The 21,349-nt window shown below is 42.3% G+C and overlaps 1 protein-coding gene across 2 annotated transcripts in view; it reads left to right on the plus strand.

Moving 5' to 3' along the window:
• The window catches only part of poc5 (POC5 centriolar protein homolog (Chlamydomonas)), a 79,930-nt gene that overhangs the window by 40,480 nt on the left and 18,101 nt on the right, over positions 1–21,349 (plus strand). For both annotated transcript variants that reach the window (XM_060835873.1, XM_060835874.1), the window contains exons 7-9: positions 5,370–5,474; positions 8,682–8,861; positions 9,760–9,922. In XM_060835873.1, the coding sequence (XP_060691856.1) occupies positions 5,370–5,474; positions 8,682–8,861; positions 9,760–9,922 (448 nt within the window). The remainder of the gene's footprint in view (positions 1–5,369; positions 5,475–8,681; positions 8,862–9,759; positions 9,923–21,349) is intronic.

Here is a 21,349-nt window from a genome sequence, read left to right on the forward strand (position 1 = left end):
AACATTTGACTGCTGCAGTACTTAAATGAACATTCCCACCTGACTTTATGATGGAGAGAAGGTCATTGAAGCAGCTAAAGATGGTTGGGCTGATAACACTACTTTAAGGAGCTTTTGCAGCGATGTCCTCGAGCTGAAATGACTGATCTCCCAACAACCACAACATCCTTCTATCAACCAGGTATGACTCCCGACAAGTGGAGGGTTTTCTCCCCCAACCCATTGATTCCAGTTTTGCTTAGGCTTCTAAATGTCAAAGGTTGTCATTCTCACTTCACCACCTGGAATTATGCTGTACTGTCCATGTTGAAGACTGTAATCAGCAGTTGTTTCTTGATAGCACTGTTGATGGTGACCATCAGCAAGTGCTGGAAAGTGAGATTATATCATGCGAGTAATTGGTTGAGTTGGATTTGAATTGCTTTTACAACATACCTCAGCAAATTTCCACATTGTCAGATGGATGCTAGTGTTGTAATTGTCCTGAAATAGCTTAGCTAGATGTGCGGCAAGTTCTAGTGCTGAGGTCTTCGGTGTTGTTGCCAGAATGTTGAGGAGCCATAGCCTTTACACTATCCAGTGCCTCTAATGATTTTTCTATCACATGAAGTGAATCAAATTGGCTGAAAACTAGCACCAATGGAGGAGACTGAGATGGATCATCCACTTGGCACTTCTGACTCAAAATTGCTGAGAATGCTTCAGCCTTTTCTTCTTTGCACTGATATGTTGGGCTTTTCCATCATTTATGGATGGCATTTGTGGAGCATTCTCTTCCAGTGAGTTGTTTAATTGTCCACCATTCATGGGCCAGGGCTGCAGAGCTTAGATATAATCCATTGATTGTGGGATTGATCAACTCTACCTATCGCTAGTCACATACTGTCTGGCACCAGTGGTCCTGTGTGGTATCTTCATGTTGACACCACATTTTTGGATATACATGGTGCTGCCCCTGAACATGCTCCATTAAGCCAAAGTTGATTTCCCAGCTTGATAGTTGAGGTTGCAAAGTGGTGTACAATTCTGCTGTTGGTCTACAGCACCTAATGGATGCCTGATCTTGAGTTGCCAAATCTGTTCAAAGTCTGACTCATTTAACCTGATTTGACCAGGACTTGCAACACAATGAAGGACAGTCTTAATGTCAAGGCAGGGCCTTGTCTCAACAAGAACTGTATGGTGGTTACCATTAACAATATTGTGATGGCCAGATGTGTTTGCAGCTGACAGAATGAGGTCGGATATGTTTTTCCCTCACCGCATGCTGCAAACCTCGTCTAGAGCTATGTTCTTTCAGACCTGACCAGATCAATGAGTACTACTGCTGCCCAACCACTCTTAGTGGACATTGAAATCCCCCACCCAGAGTACATTTTACACCCTTACCATATTTGGTGCTTCCTCCAAATGTTGCTCACTGTGGAGGAGTATTGATTCATTAACTGAGGGAGGACTGTACATGGTAATCAGCAGAAGGTTTCCTTGCCCATGTTTAACTTTATTAAGCCATGAGATGACTTGGGGTTTGGAGTTAATATTGAGAACTTGCAGGGTAAATCTCTCCTGACTACTCCACCATGCCATCGCATCTGCAGAACCTTCCCTGCTAGTGGGATAGGTCATATCCTGGGATTTGATGGTGTTGTCTATGGCATAGTTCTAAGGTATGATTCCTTGAGTATGACTCTGTCAGGTTGTTGCTTAACTAGTCTGTGAGGCAGCTCTGCCAATTTTCGCACAATATCCCAGATGTCAGTAAGGAAGACTTTGCAAAGTTGACAGGGCTATTTTTGTCAATGTCATTTCCGGTGTGTAGGTCAATGCTACGTTGTCTGTTTGATTTCTTTTTTTTGGGACTTTGAGATTCATACAACTGTGTGGTTTGTTAGTCAATGACGTTACTATGCATCTGGCATTGCATGTAGGTCATACCAGGTGAGGTTGGCAGATTTTCTTCCCTGAAGAACATTCGTGCAATAAGGCCATAAAATATAGGATCAGAGTTGGGCCACCTGGATCCATCAATTTGATCCATCCAGCCTTTGATTGTGGCTGACCTGTCTATGAACCCCACTCCCCTGCTTTCTCCCTCACACTTGAACCCCTTAATAATCAGGAATCTATCTATCACTTTCCTAAATATACTCAATAACTTGGCTTCTACATCCTTCTATGGCAATGAATTCCATAGATAAACCACCATCTTGCTGAAGAACTTCCTCAAGGCACAGTGGTTAGCACTGTTGCCTCACAGCACCAGAGACCTGGGTTCAATTCCCGTCTCAGGCGACTGATTGTGTGGAGTTTGCACATTCTGCCCATGTCTACGTGGGTTTCCTCTGGATGCTCCAGTTTCCTCCCACAGTACAAAAATATGCAGGTTATGTGAATTGGCCATGCTAAATTGCCCGTAGTGTTAGGGGCAGGGGTAAACGTAGGGGAATGGATCTGGGTGGGTTGCGCTTCGGCGAGTCGGTGTGGACTTGTTGGCTCGAAGAACCTGTTTCCACACTGTAAGTAATCTAACCTTATCTAATCTAATCTCAGTTCTAAAAGTTGGGCCTTTTACTCTGAGGTTGTACCCACTGGTCCTAGGCTGCCCTATCAACCGCTTCCTATAACATCTTGGATGCAGCCAGCAGGTCTTGGTGGCTTGTTTGTCAAATTAGTTTTCCAAACTTTGTTCCTCACAATAAAAACTGTTGAGATCCGATAAAGCATCATAGAGTCAGCTATAGAGAAGGGCTAATTAGTGTTGCATCACGTTTGTTCTGTTTGCAAATTACTTCAATTCTGTGCTCCTAATTCTTGATCCTTTTATGAGCAGGAATGATTTCTCCATCTACTCTATCGAGGCCGCACATGAGGTTGCCGAGTACGGTTTGAGTTATAAATAAAGGCTGGGACTTTTTTCACTGGCGTGTTAGAGGTTCAGAGGCTATATTATACAAGGTCATAAGATCATGAGTGTTAAAGATAGAGCTAATGGTAGTTGCCTTTTCCCTCAGATGGGGGATTTCAAGACTAGGCAGCACACTTTTAAGGTGAGAGGAGAGATGAGGGGTAAATCTTTTACACAGGATGGTTCACATGTGGAATGAACATCCTGAGCAAATAGTGGATGTGGGTACAATTACCAAGCTGCTGCTCTGAGCAGCTTTCTCTTTCAAGAGGACATTCCAAAATTCAATGTATCCTCCTCAAGTCTCTCATCTTCTGGAATTGTTATTATGGCTTCTGCACTATTTTTGATTAGTTCAAATCCTTTCCATAATGTGGCACCCAGAACTATACACCATACTACAGCTGATGTTGAACAAATGTTTTGTAAAAGTTTAATATCTCGTTGTTCTCGTACTCTATGCCCATGAATAAAACCAAGAATACTATATGCTTTATTAATTACTTTCTCCATCTATGCTGCCACCTTAATTGTGCACATATTCATGCATATCCCTCAGCCCCTCCATTTCTCTCCACTCAACTTAGAATTGTTCCATCTATTTTATCATGTCTTTCAATGTTCTTAGTACCAAAATGCAATACTTCCACTTCTCTGCGCTGAACCCCATCCACAATGCATTCATCCACCTACATCTCTAACTTGTCTGTTCATTTGGAGTTCCACCTTGTCCTCAGTTTGCAATTCTTATACGTTGTGTTCTCTGCAAATATTGGATATGTCTGCTTTACACCAGGATCTAAATCATTAGTATAAATCAGAGAAAGTAAGGCTCCCAATACTGACCCCTGAGGATCTCCACTCCAAACCTTCCCCAACCTAATGAATATCCATTGAGCATGACTGTTTCCTATCTTTGAGCCACAAATTTCCTTTTTGGCACTATGCCAGCCAACTGGAAATCCATGAACACTATGTCCAACAGGTGTCCCCCTCATCAAACCTTTGTCTTTAAAAACCCAGAAGTTCATTGAACGTCATTTCCCCTTTAGAAGCCCATACTGCCTCTTCCTAATTAACCCACCTTTTCCTGTGTGACTAGTTAAATTTATCTTGCAGAATTCTGAGATGGTGAGATATCTTGAGTTGCAGGTTAGTATGCAAGTACAATGCAAACGGCTAATGGGTTGCTAACTTTTATTATAAAAGATTTACACATAAGTAAGGATGTCAGGCTTCAGTTTTTTAACACATTGTTGAGAACATATCTTGCATTCTTTGTGCAGTTTTGGCCTCCTTATTTAAGGATGAATGAAATGTATTAGAAGTGGTTCTGAGGAGATTTACCAGACTGCTACCTGGAATGTGTGGGTTGTCTTATGAAAAGCTGGAATTTAAATGAGCAAATGTAATTTATTTGAAGTGTGTGCATAAGATCCCAAACGATCTTGACAATCTATTTCTGCTCCTATTTCATTTCTCCACATTATAACATCTTACCTAACCAGGGTTGTGTATTCCAATAATTTCCAGTCTCTTGATTGCTGCGGTAGGTCAGATAGCAGTTGCAAATGGCCTGAAGGGTTAGTGCTAGCCTCACTACAACATATACAAATTACTGAAGATATCTGGGTCTGTTTTTCTTTTAGATTTTTTTTTCCTTCCAAATAAAGCTGAATAATTACTATGAAAATAATAAGGCATTTGTTGAAACTTGTACGAGTATTTTCAAGGAACCATAGCCAACTATTAAACACAGAAATCCAAAGGTCGATACTCCTGAAGCAGTGCCATATTTTAACAAAAATAGCATCTCATTTGTCATTGAGTAGTTTGGAGCTGCCTTACTTCCACAATAGATATGAAGTAACTCATCATAGAAAATTGATCTGTTTGGAGCTATTTGAAGTCTGTGCATGTTTAAGTCTGTATTAATTAAATACTGCAAACTAAACGAGTGTGAAATCTTATCCAAAAAGTATTTTTAGGAATATTTCAGAAATGTAAAATGATCAAGTTGAATATTTGTCTAGGTTTCCTCCTCCGCTCCCTCCCACCTACACTTTTTTTCATTTCTTGTCAATCCATGCACCATTAATGTCAGAGCCCTTAATATTTTGAGGTATTCAGTTGCATGCTGCCAGTTGCTAGTTTTCCTTCAAGCTTTTCCATTGTAGTTTCCAGCGATTTGCCACAAAAGAGATCAATGCAATCAAATAGGCAAAGCTAGCCTATAGCAAATGCAAATTATGACCCAACGTTTTAATATTAAATATTATTTAATACATGTCCAATGACTAAAGTCTAACTTAACTGCTATGCAACTTCAAATTACATAATCATTTTTAGAAAACTCTTCTAAAGCAAACTTCTGTTTAAAGTAGGTTTAATTACTTTTCCAGAAAGTGTTATCAATAAAATGAGGTGACAATTGATTGCATTTGTTTTTATTTTATCCATAAAGGTAATCACGAATTTGATCCAAGGCATTCAGAATCTGAAAGAGAAGATAGAATTGATGCGCCGATTCACACAGTGGCGACTTCAACATTCAGAAGCAAAAGTGGAAGTATGTGTCGTAATATCTGCAAATACAAGTTTAAAGTTGGCAATATGTTTCAAGTGGCGTTAACATGTAATTGTTTTTCAGTTAGTTGAGAAATTGTGTTGCAGAAGCCTGCCTCACTTACGTTTTTAAAAAATGAAGACTTGGATAACTGCATTTTCAACTGTCCAAAAAGCATGAACCTAGTTAAATCTAGCTCATGTAACTGATTTTTTTTTTGGAGTGACTATGCTGTTATAATATCGACATTCTAATGTTTTGCACTTCATGGTATCAGATTATTTTGGGGGGGATGGAAATGAATATTCAAGAATATTTTTAATCATTTAAAATATCATTAAATGTTTGGATTCTCTGTCATCAGGCATTTAAATGATTTCTTATTTAATCAGTCTTTTAATTGAACACAGTCCTGGATGTTATAACACTATTGCATGATATACACCCTGCAGGTCAAACATTGCTCTCCATAATTTGTTTAGAATTCACTCTTCAATAACTTAATTATGTACAAAGAAAACATTATTTAATTACTGACATTTAGAATTAGAATTTTCTAAAGGAATTTAAAAATAAACAACTACTAATCAACAATTTCAAACTTTAAGCTCCACTTTGGCTCCCAAGTCAGTTTTTAGTCTGCAGTGTGTTCTTGCCACAGTAAAAGTCACTACTGTTGGGCCCAATACTCTCTGATCAGGAATGTGGGGAGAGTCAAAAAATGTTAGCAGTCTTCCCTGTGCTGTAAAAGTGTGTGTATTCAACAGCAAGGGGACTGGAAAATGGGGGAAATAGTTTAAAATGTGGAAAGAGCAGAATGTGAGGCTGTAATAAGTCTGCATGTCCCTTTTTTCCCCAAGGGATTGGTTAGCTCAGTTGGCTGGATAGCTGGGTTGCAATGCAGTGATGCCAGAAACGTGGGTTTTGTGCCCACACCAGCCAAGGCTAGCATGATAAATGTTCCATCTTAACTGTGCCGCACATGCACGCAACTGTGTGCTGACCCTCCAATTAAACTGCTGCCAGTTATCACTCTCTAATGAGGCAGCAGTGGCCTAGTAAGATGAAAGTATCTTCCCTTTAGTGTCTATTTTTATTCAGCTGCAGGTTTTATTCCAATCAGGAAATGAGCTGTGATATTCTGTTGTTCTGTCACTGTCTCAGTGGTGACTTTTATTTTTATACTTTCTGTAACATCACCAGTCCTGTCTGTGTACTGACGAGAGAAATGTCACAGTAAGACCAGTAATTATGCAGAGGAGGGAATTGACTGAGGAAACAACAGCTCATTTATGAATACAGGGTCAGTTGCAATACATAAAAGTTGGCAGTGAAATTGCTCCACTGGATGGAAATATCCATCAGTGGAGTGTCTGTCTGTAGAATTACAGCATTCTATTCTAAGATGACATCTCTCCCTGTTAATTTAATTTGCTAATCGAATCTTTTCTTGGGTTGTCCTTGTAAAAGACATTTTTATATTCGATGTGCCTTTGTGTTGTGTGAAGGACTCCATGACTGTTATATATTGATAATTGATTTGGTAACTGGATATCAAGTCAACTTTATTTTCAAGTGTAAGGATAATCTTTGTTAAAGTATATTTCAGTTAGGGTGGAGGTCTGGACTTTAAGTGACTTGTTGCTAGTTGTCGTTGCAGAATTCTGTCTTACCAACACTTTAATTTTGGATTGTCATGTGCAAACCTTTTCCCTTTCCAAAGTCTTTATCTCATGAGATCTCTTAAGATTCCGTGAATAGGCCGTTTGCCCTTTTAGCTGTTAAAAAGTAAATAAAGATAGTTGTCAGGTGATTTTTGTTTACCATCTTTTAAAGTTGACTGGTTGTCTGTCACTTGCAAATGCAGTTCAGAGAATCTATTTTTTCTTCTCTCCTCTTTCCAGCTACTAAAATCTGTACTTACAGTCTGATGATTAAGTCTAGAATTTTAATATAATTTTTCCCAACAATTTTGAACTGTAGTCAGGTCTACTGTAACTTGATGGTTGCGTTCCTGTATGTTCCCGTGTTATAGAAAAATCCTGCTTTAGACACAGCACTGAGAGTTGGTGATGTAATTGCATTATAGCCAACACAGTTTTAAAGTTTGTGATTTAGAAACAGCATCCCCGATTTGTCAATCACTTTACAGCGAATTTGAGTTATCAAAATGTATTATAGCAGAATGAATTGTACTTGTTTATTTCAGCATTTTCAGCAGTTTCTTGTTTAGTAATTGAAATTTTTTTTGAAAAATAAGCTTTTTCTCTCCAAGGTGGCAAGAGCTACGAGAATTTTTAAACATAGAAAATAGGAGCAAAAGTAGGTCATTCGGCCCTTCACATCTGTTCTGCTGTTAAGTACAATCATGATTGATCATCCAACTCTGTGCCATGCTCCTCCTTTCTCCTTGTAACCCTTTGATCCCTTCAGTCCTAAGAATGATATTTTTCTCCTACTTGAAAAATTCCAATGTTTTGGCCTCCTGCTTTCTGTGGCAGTGACTTCCACAGACTTGCCAATCTCTGGGTTGAGACATTTAACCCCATCTCAGTCCTAAAATGGTCTATCCTATGATTTTTTTTTCAGAATCCCTACAGTGCGTCCACGCTGACACTACGAAGAGTAACCCACCCAGACCCATTCCACTATCCTATATTTACCCCTAACAATGCAACTAACCTACACATCCTGAACACTATGGACAATTTTTAGCTTGGCCAAATCACCTGCCCTGCACATCTTTGGACTGTGGGAGGGAACTGGAGCACCCAGAGGAAACTTGTAACAGACACAAGGAGAATGTGCAAACTCCTCGCATACAGTCGCCCAAGGCTGGAATTGAATTCTAGTCCCTGGCGCTGAGGCAGTAGTGCTAACCCCTGAGCCAACTTGCCGCTGGACTCCTTGACGTTTATTGCAAGGTAGAGCTCATTTGAATGATGTAAGATTGTGATGACCAGTGGAAGAATTGCCTTTCAAGTCTAGATTGAGTACTGCCTTTGTGATAGTTCATAAAATTCTGTGATAGTTCAACTTACAGCAAGGGAAGTGCTTCTTGCTACTAATCTGAAATGGCAGCACCATGTTGAATGCACACTTGTAAAATAAAGCTGTGGAAGTTATACAGGGTGAGTAAGAAATCATTTGACTTTCTGTCTTGTCATCTAGTTGCAGCATAATTTAAGTAATTGTCTCATTCTCTTCAAGGCATACGCAAATACCCTGGCTGAAAGACACTATAAATTCTGTCTGTTAAAAAAAGTGTGTACAGCTTGGAAATCAGAAATGCAAGCAAAATGGAAAGAGAGAGTAGAAAGAGCATGTCAAGCTCGTGCTGAGGAGGTCTGTATCCAGTTATCCGGGGATTATGAGAGAAAGCTTGATGCAGTAAGTACCAGAAAAAAACTTGTAAAAAGCTCCTTGTGTGCACAGGCAATTGATCAGCTATAGATTCTGTAATGCAGACATTTATACTGCAAAAGATCTTGATGTGGGAGGAAGTAAATATTTTGTGGTTTCTGTTGCTTGTATCTATAAACTTTCCATCATTCTGTTTTTATTTTAAAGAATTCTCTGCAGCTCTTCCAGGAATATTCAGAAAGCCCTCATTGTTTCACCCCACTTTGTTTTGGAGCCAATAGTATATAGTAATTAACAAAAACTTGCACTGGTAGCCAAACGATTTCTCCAATGTTCACAAAAATCTGAGTTTGGGGACATGATACTGGAACAATGTAATTTTTTTGTTTTGAGGAAGTACAAATCTTAAAATTCCTACTGCAACATGTTTGTAATGATTTAGCTAATGGAAATACAATACGATAGACACGATAATAACCCCATTTATTATAAAATTCGCATTTGATGGGTGAGGGGAACAGGGGAAGAATACAAAGGCATCTGAAAGGCCATGGTTTAATTTTGGAAATAAAACATTCCCAATTTACAAGCAAGCTGAAATGTTTATGAAAATATGGAAATTTTAGTTTTTGCATTGTGAATTTTTTAGGCCAGCTGAGTATATGCTCCATTTGAGAACAATGTTGTATGTTTTTTATTAATTTAAAACAGCTCACCTTTCTTCGCATTTTCACATTTAAAACAAAAGAGCTCTTTCATTTTAATTCATTAGGACAACCTTGAGGTTTTAATAGGAAAGATTGTATTAGCAGTAGGATGGTATTGCAGTTGGAAGTGTAATTCAAAATATTCACGATGAAAATGGGTATGATGCACTGTTGAAAATTGCAGTCTTGTTTTGACGTTATTTCATTTGAAATTTTAGTCAAGAGAGGAACTGGAAAGAGCAAAAGCAGAGATAAGACGTCTGTTAGCTGAAAAGGACAAATATACGGATTCTATGAAGAAAGCATTCATGCGTGGTGTATGTGCGCTCAATCTAGAGGCAATGAGTATGTTTCAGAATGGAAGCAGAAGAGTGGAACATGGTCAGTACTCATAGACAGCGTGTCAATGAAAATTACAAGAGTCTTATTCAACTGAATAAATGATGTAAATAAAGTGAAACTGTTTGTACAGTTACCTATAGTTGTTCTGAAATTCCAAAAAAAGTTAAAGCCATTTCCTTTCGTAGCTGAAAATGTGTTGCTGGTTAAAGCGCAGCAGGTCAGGCAGCATCCAAGGAACAGGAAATTCGACGTTTTGGGCATAAGCCCTTCATCAGGATTCCTGATGAAGGGCTTATGCCCGAAACGTCGAATTTCCTGTTCCTTGGATGCTGCCTGACCTGCTGCGCTTTAACCAGCAACACATTTTCAGCTCTGATCTCCAGCATCTGCAGACCTCACTTTTTACTCGCACATTTCCTTTCGTAGTTGATTTTTAGTGGTACGCCAAAGAGACCTGAAAATGGAAGGAATTTCATAATTACCCAGTAACTAAAAGAATTATAGTTCTGCCGCTTCCGCGGACCCCTTAACCTGCCAACATGCTCCAGCTACCTGGACACCCCGTGCTGGCCTATTACCTGCTCTTTATCAACCTGTCTACCCTCTTCCCCCACTCCAACCACACTCCCTCACAACGTGCAACCCTCCAATCCCTCTCCTCCAATCTCAACCTCACCATCAAACCAGCAGGTAAAGGAGGTACAGTGGTAGTTTGGTGCACTGGATTCTACGCTGCTGAAGCCAGGCGCTAACTCAAAGACACCATTTCCTACCGCTCCCTCGACCATGACCTCACCCCAATCCCCCATCACCAAACCATCATCTCCCAGACCACACACAATGTCATCACCTCAGGAGATCTCCCATCCACCCACAGCTTCCAACGGCCTAGTTCAGGGACCCTGCACCGCCCGACTTCTACCTGCTTCCCAAGATCAACAAGCCTGACCACCCCGGCTAACCATTGTCTCAGCCTGCTCCTGCCCCACCAAACTAATCTCCACCCACCTCAATACCGTCCATTTCTTTTTCACCCTACCCCTCACCCAAGTCCAGGAACTCTCCACATATGTTCGAGACACCATCCATGTCTTCCATCTCCTCCAAAACTTGCATTTCACTGGCCCTCAACGTCTCATCTTCACTATGGATACCTCTCTATACTTCCATCTGCCATGACCAGGGCCTTCAAGTCCTCTGTTTCTTCCTCTCCTGACATCCCCACCAGTACCCTTCCACTGACACACTCATTTGTTTGGCTGAACTTGTCCTCACTCTTAACAATTTCTCGTTCGAATCCTCCCACTTCCTCCAGACGAAAGGGGTAGCAGTGGTCACCCAGCTATGCCTGTCTCTTTGTTGGCTACGTAAAACAGCCCATCTTCCGTAGTTACACCGGCATCACTCCCCACCTCTTCCTCTACTACATTGACCTGCATTGGTGCCACCTTGTGCACCAATGAGGAGTTTCAGCAGTTCGACAACATCACCAACACGTTCCACCCTGACCTTAAATTCGCTTGGACCATCTCTGACACCTCCCTCCCCTTCCTGGGTCTCTCCATCTCTAACGACAACCAATTGACACTGACATTCTTTTTTACAAACCCACCAACTCCCCCAGCTACCTGATTACACCTCTTCCCAACCTACCTTCTGCAAAAATGCTATCCAGTATTCCCAGTTCTTCCACATCTGCTCCCAGGAGGACGAGTTCCACCATAGCACACCAGTTGGCCGCCTCCTTTAAAAACCACAATTTCCCCTCCCATGTGGTTGAAAATGTCCTCCAACGCATCTCATCCACGTCCTGCACCTCCACCCTCAAACCCCACCCCTCCAACCACAACAAGGGCAGAACCTCTATGGTCCTCACCTTCCACCCCACCAACCTCCGCATAAACTGCATCATCTGCCAACATTTCCACCGCCTATAAATGGACCCCACCACCAGGGGTGTATTTCCCTTCCCACCATGAACCGCTCCCTCAGTGACTTCCTGGTCAGGTCTATGCTTCTCTTCATTCTACCCCCCCCACCAACCCACCCTCCCCTTCTGGCACCTTCCCCTTCCCCTGCCACTGCAGGAATTGCAAAACCTGTGCTTACACCTGCGCCTACACTCCTCTCTTTCTTTCCCTCCCCCCACCTCACTTCTATCCAAGGCTCCAAAGGAGCCTCCCACATCCAGAGTTTCAACTGCACTTCCACAAATGTCATTTATTGTATCCGTCGCTCCTGATGCGGCCTCTTTTTATACTGGGGAGACTGGACGCCTTCTCGCAGAGCGCTTTAGGGAGCATCTTTGGGACACCCACACCGATCAACCCCACCACCATGGCCGAACATTTCAAACCACCCCCACCCTGCCAAGGACATGCAGGTCCTGGGCCACCTCCATCGCCACTCCCTCGCCACCTGATGCCTGGAGGACAAACACCTCATCTTCCACCTCTGAACCGTTCAACCTCAGGGCATCAATGTGGACTTCACCAGTTGCCTCATTTCCCCCCCCCCCGCCCCGCCTTATCCCAGTTCCAACCTGCCAGCTCAGCACCATCCTCATGACCTGTGCTATTTGCCAATCTTCCTTCCCACCTATCTGCTCCATTCTCCTCTCTGACCTATCATCTTTATCCCCACCTCCATCCACCTATTGCACTCTTAGCTACCTTCTCCCTGGCCCCACCCCTCCAATTTATCTGTCCGCCCTGGATGCTCCCAGCTTAATTCCTGATGAAGGGCTCCTGCTCAAAACATCGATTCTCCTGCTCCTGGATGCTGCCTGACCTGTGCTTTTCTAGCGCCACTCTAATCTATACATAATTTATACTGTGCCAAAATAATGGTAAGGATTAAGTTTACTTCATGATTTTGAAAGATCCATACGTAAAATTGGCAACTGAATAGTAAAATAAAAAGGATGTGTTGAGGGGAGAGAAGCACGCTCATCACAGCTGGTGAAAATCAATTGCAAGTGCTATGCTCCAAGGAATCCTGGTATAAGTCAGGTTACTCTGTTGCACTATGCTGTATGTATTTTTTCCTGAAATACTTAGTTTTCATTTATTGCTGATTCTTCTGCCACTTCAAAAAGAAATTTGTCTTGTATCAAGACTTTTATTCATTCTTATTCACAGCAGTTTCTAAACAAAGTTCCATCCTCTTGTGCCTGGTTCACTCATTTCAGTACCTGCAGATATTATTTCATCCACTGGCTGGTCAGTTCCTAGATTCGACCCATATTGAATATCATATACTTTTTGGCTAACTCTTTGCAGATGATAAATATGTACAGGAATAAAAGTGTGAACTATAAGCATTTGATTCATATTAGTTTTGAGGATTACAGATAAAAAGCTGTAACCAGCAAAAAAATTAGAGGTATGGGCTTATTTAGACATGATTGCATAATACAATTATCATTTTGAACTTTGCTGTTTGAACTGGATTAATCTTCGTTATTCTGTTTGGTTAAAATCCAATTTAAACCAGTCGCCCTGCCTCAAAGGAAACTGTCATTATGGGTTGACAGCCAATGGGTGTAAGAATTAATTTTTTTTTGTTCAAGAAAACACAAAGCTTGTTTTTAATTTTTCAGCAGGTATATGTGAACATGAAATGCTTTAACGTAAAAGCAGGCCTCCTTTTCTTCAAGTGACATTCATAGATGATCTTGTGATTTTTAAGTCTGAAGCCGTGACAATTTATATAGTTTTCTTAGTTTAAGTTTTCAAAACACTTGAAGTGAACTTTTCAACAAATGCTGAAAACCATTAAACCAATAAATGTTAATTTTTCCCATCATGGTTGTATAGTTTATGATCAACCTGTATAATGCTTTGTTCAGATGAGCCAAGTCTAGTTCTTGCCAACAGACCTCATGCTATTCAAGTACAGTAAGCAGTGCAGTGACTAATTATTAATGCCAGTCTGAGTCTAAGATCAGAATTGCTCACCAGCTTTTACCACAGCATCTCCACACAAAACATGCCCTGGACAAAGTGAAATCTGGAATTGGGGGTTATTGGGTGAATTGGGGTATGATTTATAGAAAAGCGCAGCAGGTCAGGCAGCATCCAAGGAGCAGGAGAAGGCTCATGCCAGAAACGTCGATTCTCCTGCTCCTTGGATGCTGCCTGACCTGCTGCGCTTTTCCAGCAACACATTTTCAGCTCTGATCTCCAGCATCTGCAGTCCTCACTTTCTCCTTTGTTTTATAGAAATCTGGTATAACATCCTTGCTTTTGTTCTTATGCCATTTTTTGAGTCAAGAATCCTTAGTTCTTAGATTGCCTTCCTCATTAGCCTGCCACCATTTTAGGATTTTTACATGTGACCCTCAAGTCTTCATTTGCTGTGCCTTTAAAAGATTATATTATTAGTTTATATATTTTTGGAGGTGGCTAAGTGTGACATTTTTTAAAACTTGCATCCAACTACACCCTATGCTATGTTCATAGTTTGCCAACTGAAGGTTCTTAATTGGAATAGTTCTCAAAAGACTTGCAGAAAAGAAAATCATACGATTAATTATCCCAACCATTGACATGCCTACATGGTACCTAAACCTTATCACCATTTTCCATTTCAACAGAGCATAGAAAAAGGCAGTGGTGTTATGTAGGATAAACTCTAACATTGTGGATATGAAATTTTACCACTGGAGACAGAGCTCCATCCACTAATAGCACAGAAATTCCTCTATGCGTATATACTTCTTTCTTCTGCATTCTCAGCAGGTGAAGCTCCTGCAAAGTCAAAATTACCATAAAATAAACATTTTTTTGTCTTCAGTGAGAAACTTGGAGTAAGCAATGACTCCCCATTTTCAGGAGCCTCCAATAAGTCTGAGGAATACAATCCTAGCTAAGCTTCCCATTCCCTTCCCAGGAGAGCAGACAGATGCACATTCTCATAAGTACAGCTGCAAAAACTTTGCTGTACTCCCTATTTTCAACTTTTTCATTATTGGCAGTACTGTTACCAGAGCTGCTGAGTCAACTGTCTTAAATGGCTATGTTTAAATTAGGTTTCCCCCCCCCCCAATCCATTAACACTATTAGGAAGAGTTGAATCCCTGCACTTTTTGTCCACGTATCTGTTTAATTTGTCTTTTCTCCTTTACCAGTGTTGGGTTACTACCTATATTTAGTTTCCTTGGTGTCGCATCTCCATGGTTTGAGCAGCTCTCAATATTGTTTTCTGTGTAGTGCCCATTTTTCTCCTGTCTGTTCTTGTCTTTGTAGCACTTGTATCACCTTAACCAGGTCCATGTTTTCTTGCTTTTCTGGTTTTGTTTCATTGATTAATGTCCGCAGCACTATTTTGAAAGGTGGCATAATACTAACTGATCTGGCATAGACAAAGGAACTGGGAGAATGGGATGGACATGGAGTGGGAAGAGCTGTAGTGAAGGTAGCTATGGGAGTTGGTGGCTTTGTATTGGATGGCAGTGGGCAGTTTATTCCCTGAAATGAAGATGGAGAGTCAAGGAAAGGAAAAGTGTTGGAAATGGATGATGTGAAAGTTATAGAGGGGTGGAATTTGTCGGCAAAATGATCAAATTTTTCAAAGTTGAGGCAGGAGAGTGAAGCGGCACTAAAACGGTCGTCGATGTAGCACTTCTGGGCTCAATATATAATTCAATCCCCTCAAATTGTGAACCCATTCCTTCTCTTTCTTTTAGCTTCACTTGTTACATTCTCTGTCACTCTTCTGTCTCCTCCCTCCACCCTGGTATGACTGTCTGTCTGTTCTTTCAAGTCTGGCAGGTACATCCTTTCTCCCCCAATTCTCCTCGTCCCACTATTGCATAAATGCTGCCCCTCCACACTTCACTTCATCTCTCGTGCAGAGTCATTTAGACTCTTAGCTTGCTTTCTCTCCATGGATGCTGCCCAACCTGCCGTGATCTCCAGCGTTTTTCTGTTTTCTGTTCAGATTTCAGCATCTGCAAAAATTTGCTCCGAGAATTTTGCATCAGTATTTACTGTGGAAAAGGACATGGAAGATATAGAATGTAAGGAAATAGATGGTGACATCTTGGAAAAATGTCCATATTACAGAGGAGGAAGTGCTGGATATCTTGAAACGCATAAAAGTGGATAAATCCCCAGGACCTGATCAGGTGTGCCCTAGAACTCTGTGGGAAGATAGGGAAGTGATTGCTGGGCCTCTTACTGAGATATTTGTATCATTGTCACAGGTGAGGTGATGGAAGACTGGAGGTTGGCTAACATGATGCTACTGTTAAAGGGTGGTAAGGACAAGCCAGGGAACCAAAGACTAGTGAGCCTGATGTCAGTGGTGGGCATGTTGGAGGGAATCCTGACTGACAGGATGTACATGTATTTGGAAAGGCAAGGACTGGTTAGGGATAGTCAACATGGCTTTCTGCGTGGGAAATCATGTCTCACAAACATCGACACAATAGAGGATTGATGAGGGCAGAATGATGGAAATATGTGGACTTCAGTAAGGCATTTGACAAGTTCCCCATGGGAGACTGATCAGCAAGGTCCAAGAACTCCCCACCTACGTTCGGGACACCACCCACGCCCTCCACCTCCTCCATGATTTTCGCTTCCCCGGTCCCCAGTGCCTTATCTTCACGATGGACATCCAGTCCCTGTACACCTCCATCCCCCATCACGAAGGACTCAAAGCCCTCCGCTTCTTCCTTTCCCGCCGCACCAACCAGTACCCTTCCACCGACACCCTCCTTTGACTGACTGAACTGGTCCTCACCCTAAACAACTTCTCTTTCCAATCCTCCCACTTCCTCCAAACTAGGAAGATTGGGCACCCGCATGGGCCCCAGCTATGCCTGTCTCTTCGTAGGATATGTGGAACAGTCCATCTTCCGCAACTACACTGGCACCACCCCCCACCTTTTCCTCCGCTACATCGATGACTGTGTCGGCGCTGCCTCGTGCTCCCACGAGGAGGTTGAACAGTTCATCAACTTTACCAACACCTTCCACCCTGACCTCAAATTCACCTGGACCGTCTCAGACTCCTCCCTCCCTTTCCTAGACCACTCCATTTCTATCTCGGGCGACCGAATCAACACAGACATCTACTGTAAACCGACTGACTCCCACAGCTACCTAGACTACACTTCCTCCCACCCTGCTCCCTGTACAAACGCCATCCCATATTCCCAATTCCTTCGTCTCCGCCGCATCTGCTCCCAGGAGGACCAGTTCCAATACCGTACAGCCCAGATGACCGCCTCCTTCAAAGACCGCAGATTCCCCCCAGACGTGATCGACGATGCCCTCCACCACATCTCCTCCACTTCCCGCTCCTCCGCCCTTGAGCCCCGCCCCTCCAACCGCCACCAGGACAGAACCCCACGTTCTCACCTACCACCCCACCAATCTCCGTGTACAGCGTATCATCCGCCGTCATTTCCGCCACCTCCAAACGGACCCCACCACCAGGGATATATTTCCCTCCCCTCCCCTATCAGTGTTCTGAAAAGACCACTGCCTCCGTGACTCCCTCATCAGGTCCACACCCCCCACCCCCCACCAACCCAACCTCCACTCCCGGCACCTTCCCCTGCAACCGCAGGAAATGCAAAACTTGCGCCCACACCTCCTCCCTTACCTCTCTCCAAGGCCCCAAGGGATCCTTCCATATCCGCCACAAATTCACCTGCACCTCCACACACACCATCTATTGCATCCGCTGCACCCGATGTGGCCTCCTCTATATTGGGGAGACGGGCTGCCTACTTGCGGAATGCTTCAGGGAACACCTCTGGGACGCCCGGACCAACCAACCCGACCACCCCGTGGCTCAACACTTTAACACCCCCTCCCACTCCACCAAGGACATGCAGGTCCTTGGACTCCTCCATCACCAGAACATAACAACATGACGGTTGGAGGAAGAGCGCCTCATCTTCCGCCTGGGCGCCCTCCAACCACAAGGAATGAACTCGGATTTCTCCAGTTTCCTCATTTCCCCTCCCCCACCTTGTCTCAGTCGATTCCTTCGAACTCAACACCGCCCTCCTCACCTGCAATCTTCTTCCTGACCTCTCCGCCCCCACCCCAATCCGGCCTATCACCCTCACCTTGACCACCTTCCACCTATCGCATCTCCATCGCCCCTCCCCCAAGTCCCTCCTCCCTACCTTTTATCTTAGCCTGCCTGGCACACTCTCCTCATTCCTGATGAAGGGCTCATGCCCGAAACGTCGAATTTCCTGTTCCTTGGATGCTGCCTGACCTGTTGCGCTTTAACCAGCAACGCATTTTCAACTGTGATCTCCAGCATCTGCAGACCTCACTTTTTACTCTACAGCAAGGTTATATGTTATGGAATACAAGGAGAACTAGCCATTTGGATACAGAACTGGCTTCATGGTAGAAGACAGAGGGTGATAGTGGAAGTTTGCTTTTCAGACTGGAGGCGTGTGACCAGTGGAGTGTCACAAGGATCATTGCTGATGATCCTTGTGACACTCATTTCATTTATGTAAATGATTTGGATGTGAACATAAGAGGTATAGTTAGTAAGTTGGCAGATGACACTGAAATTGGAGGTGTAGTGGACAGCAAAGAAAGTTACTTCTGATTACAATGGCTCATCTGATCAAGAATCCCAATGGGCTTAGTTTAATTTTGATAAATGCAAGGTGCTGCATTTTGGGAAAGTGAATCTTAGCAGGAGCTATACCCTTAATGAATAGGTCCCAGGGAGTGTTGCTGAGAGAGACCTTGCAGTGAAGGTTCATAGCTCCTTGGAAGTAAAGTCGTGGATAGATAAGATAGTGAAGAAGGCATTTGGTATGCTTTATTTTATTGGTCAGCGTATTGAGTACAGGAGTTGGGCGGTCATGTTGCTGCTGTACAGGACATTGGTTAGGCCAGTTTTGGAATATTGTGTAATTCTGCTCTCTTTTCTATCAGAATGATGTTGTGAAACTTGAAAGGGTTCAGAAAAGATTTACAAGGATGTTGCCAGGGTTGGAGGATTTGAGCTATAGGGAGAGGTTGAATAGGCTGGGTGTGCTTTCCCTGCAATGTCGGAGGCTGAGGGGTGACCTTATAGAGGTTTTAAAAAATCATGAGGGGCATTGGTAGGGAAAATAGACATGGTCTCTTCCCTGAGGTCAGGGAGTACAGAACTAGAGGGCATAGGTTTAGGGTGAGAGGGGAAGGATATAAAAGGGGCTGAAGGGGCAGACTTTTCACACAGAGGGTGACAATACAAAATAGAGTACAGAAGGAGAGGGACTGAGTGTATATGTGCACAGACCATTGAATATAGCAGGATAGGTGGAGAAAGCAGTTAATATAGCATAACGTTCTTTGATTTATTAATAGGTAAAAAGAGTGAGTGGAGAGGTGACCTTGAACTTGTACACGACACTTGCTAGTTCAAGCTGTACCATTGTGTACAGTTAAGAATGATAGAAATGCAGAAGAGAGTGAATTGTTTTCTAAGAATGGTTCCAGGAATGAAAAATTCTAGTTATGTGGAAAGATTGATGGTGTTAGGTGTCTCCTTGAAGAGGTGGAGGCCGCCAAGAAATTTGATTAAGGTTTTCAAAATCTGAAGTGGGCTGGATAGAGTAGATGAGGAGAAGCAGTTCTCACTTATATTAAAAAAAAGAACAAGAGGGCATAAATTAAAAGTGATGTGCAAATGAAGTCATGTGAGAAGAAATTTTCTCAGGGAATAGTTAGGGTATGGAATGTGTTGTCTGGAAATGTGATGAAGGTAGGTTCAATTGAGACGTTTGAAAGCAGTGGATGATTATGTGGATAGAAATGGAGAATAAAGACAGGAGATTGGCACCAGGTAAATGAATTAATGCAGGCACATGGGTCTCATGGCCACTTCCTGCACTGTAGCAGTTGTGCTTTTATGATTGTAATCCTGGGTTACTTTTTGCACTTCCTTGAATTCAAGCTCTGAGTTTACAATGTATTTGCTGTTGATACTTGGATTTATGAAATCTTTATTTAATTCTTTCATGATGTGAGCATCACTGGATAGGCCAGCATTACATTCCCTGGAGAATGTTGTGGTAGCTTGTGTCTGAACCGCTGCAGCCCAGTGCTGTTAGGAAGGGATTTTGACCCAGCATCTCTGGATGAATGGTGAATCAATGCGAAATCATTGGTGTATTGCAGGTGATGATGTTCCCACGTACCTGTAGCTCTTGTCCTTTTTGGCAGTAAAAGTGTGGATTTTGAACGTATTATTTAAGGACACTTGGTGATCTGTACCAATGAACCTTCTAAAATCTTAACTGTTACTTGTGTTAAACCAATCAGTCTATAGTTACAAGGGATATCCAGATTCCTTTTGTTGGATGAAGATATCGCATTTAGCTAACTCCAAACCTCTGGCCACTTCTATTCCAGGAAAAATTGTAGTAAATATTATCTTCATTCTCATTCCACTACCAACCTGGGGTGGAAGCCGTCTGGACTGAGAATATTTACTGAGAGGCCAACATTTCCAATACATATCAGTTAATTTCAATGCACCCATGACCCCTCTTGCCAGCATTTGCTTCCTTGATTAGTCACAATACCAAGTTTACACTAAGCATTCTAGCCTTGCCCAAAGCCTCTGAGCATTTATATCATTCCCTTCAATCTAATAGGCCCATTTCTTATTACCCACTTATTATTTACGACTAGAATATTTTTGTATTCCCTTTTGTGAATTGCCATACTTGCATTCTCTCTTGCAACTGATGTGGACTGCAAGCAATTCTTCTCCAACTAGGCGGCACTATACTTGTCTGGGTCTTTAAGTAACATCCATTGGTTCTCCTTTTCTGCAGTTGCACTTAGTTCTGGTATCCCTGAGGATCTGGCTTTTCCTGTTTCACATTTGTTGCCACATGATAACATCAGCAACTCTGTCGCCAGCACTTTTCTATTCTTCCACCATTTGAATTGTCAAAATTTGTGTAATATTCAGTACAGAATAAGAAACTTGTCAATTAAATGTTGGTAAAACCAAAGCCATTTTCTTTAGTCCTAGTCTAAAATGCTTCTTTTGAGATACCAACTTCACTCTCCTCACTTGTAACTAACGAGATGAGCCAGACTTTACATCACCATTGGTTGCTGTACCTTTAGTTGCCTGAGCCCTAAATTCTAAATTCCCATTCTAAACCTTTTATGCCTGTCTATTTTCCTTTCCGCATTTTAAGACACACAGTAAAACTTATTTCTGATCAAGCTTTCAACTAGTGGCTCCAAATACCTCGTGGCTCAGTCTCGTTTAGTTTCATAATGCCACTTCAAGAAGACAACGATCACTAACATCTCAAGAACAACTGGGGACAGTCAATAAATGTTGGCCTAGCCAGTGATGCCCACATCCCAAGAATGATTTTTAAAACAAAAATGGGACATTTTAATGCATTTAAAGAGTTGCTCAATGGTTACTATTTTGAAGATTGAAATATATAAAATGATTAAA

The sequence above is a fragment of the Hemiscyllium ocellatum genome, chromosome 2 (genome assembly GCF_020745735.1).
Source record: "Hemiscyllium ocellatum isolate sHemOce1 chromosome 2, sHemOce1.pat.X.cur, whole genome shotgun sequence".
NCBI classification, from domain to species: Eukaryota; Metazoa; Chordata; class Chondrichthyes; order Orectolobiformes; family Hemiscylliidae; genus Hemiscyllium; species Hemiscyllium ocellatum.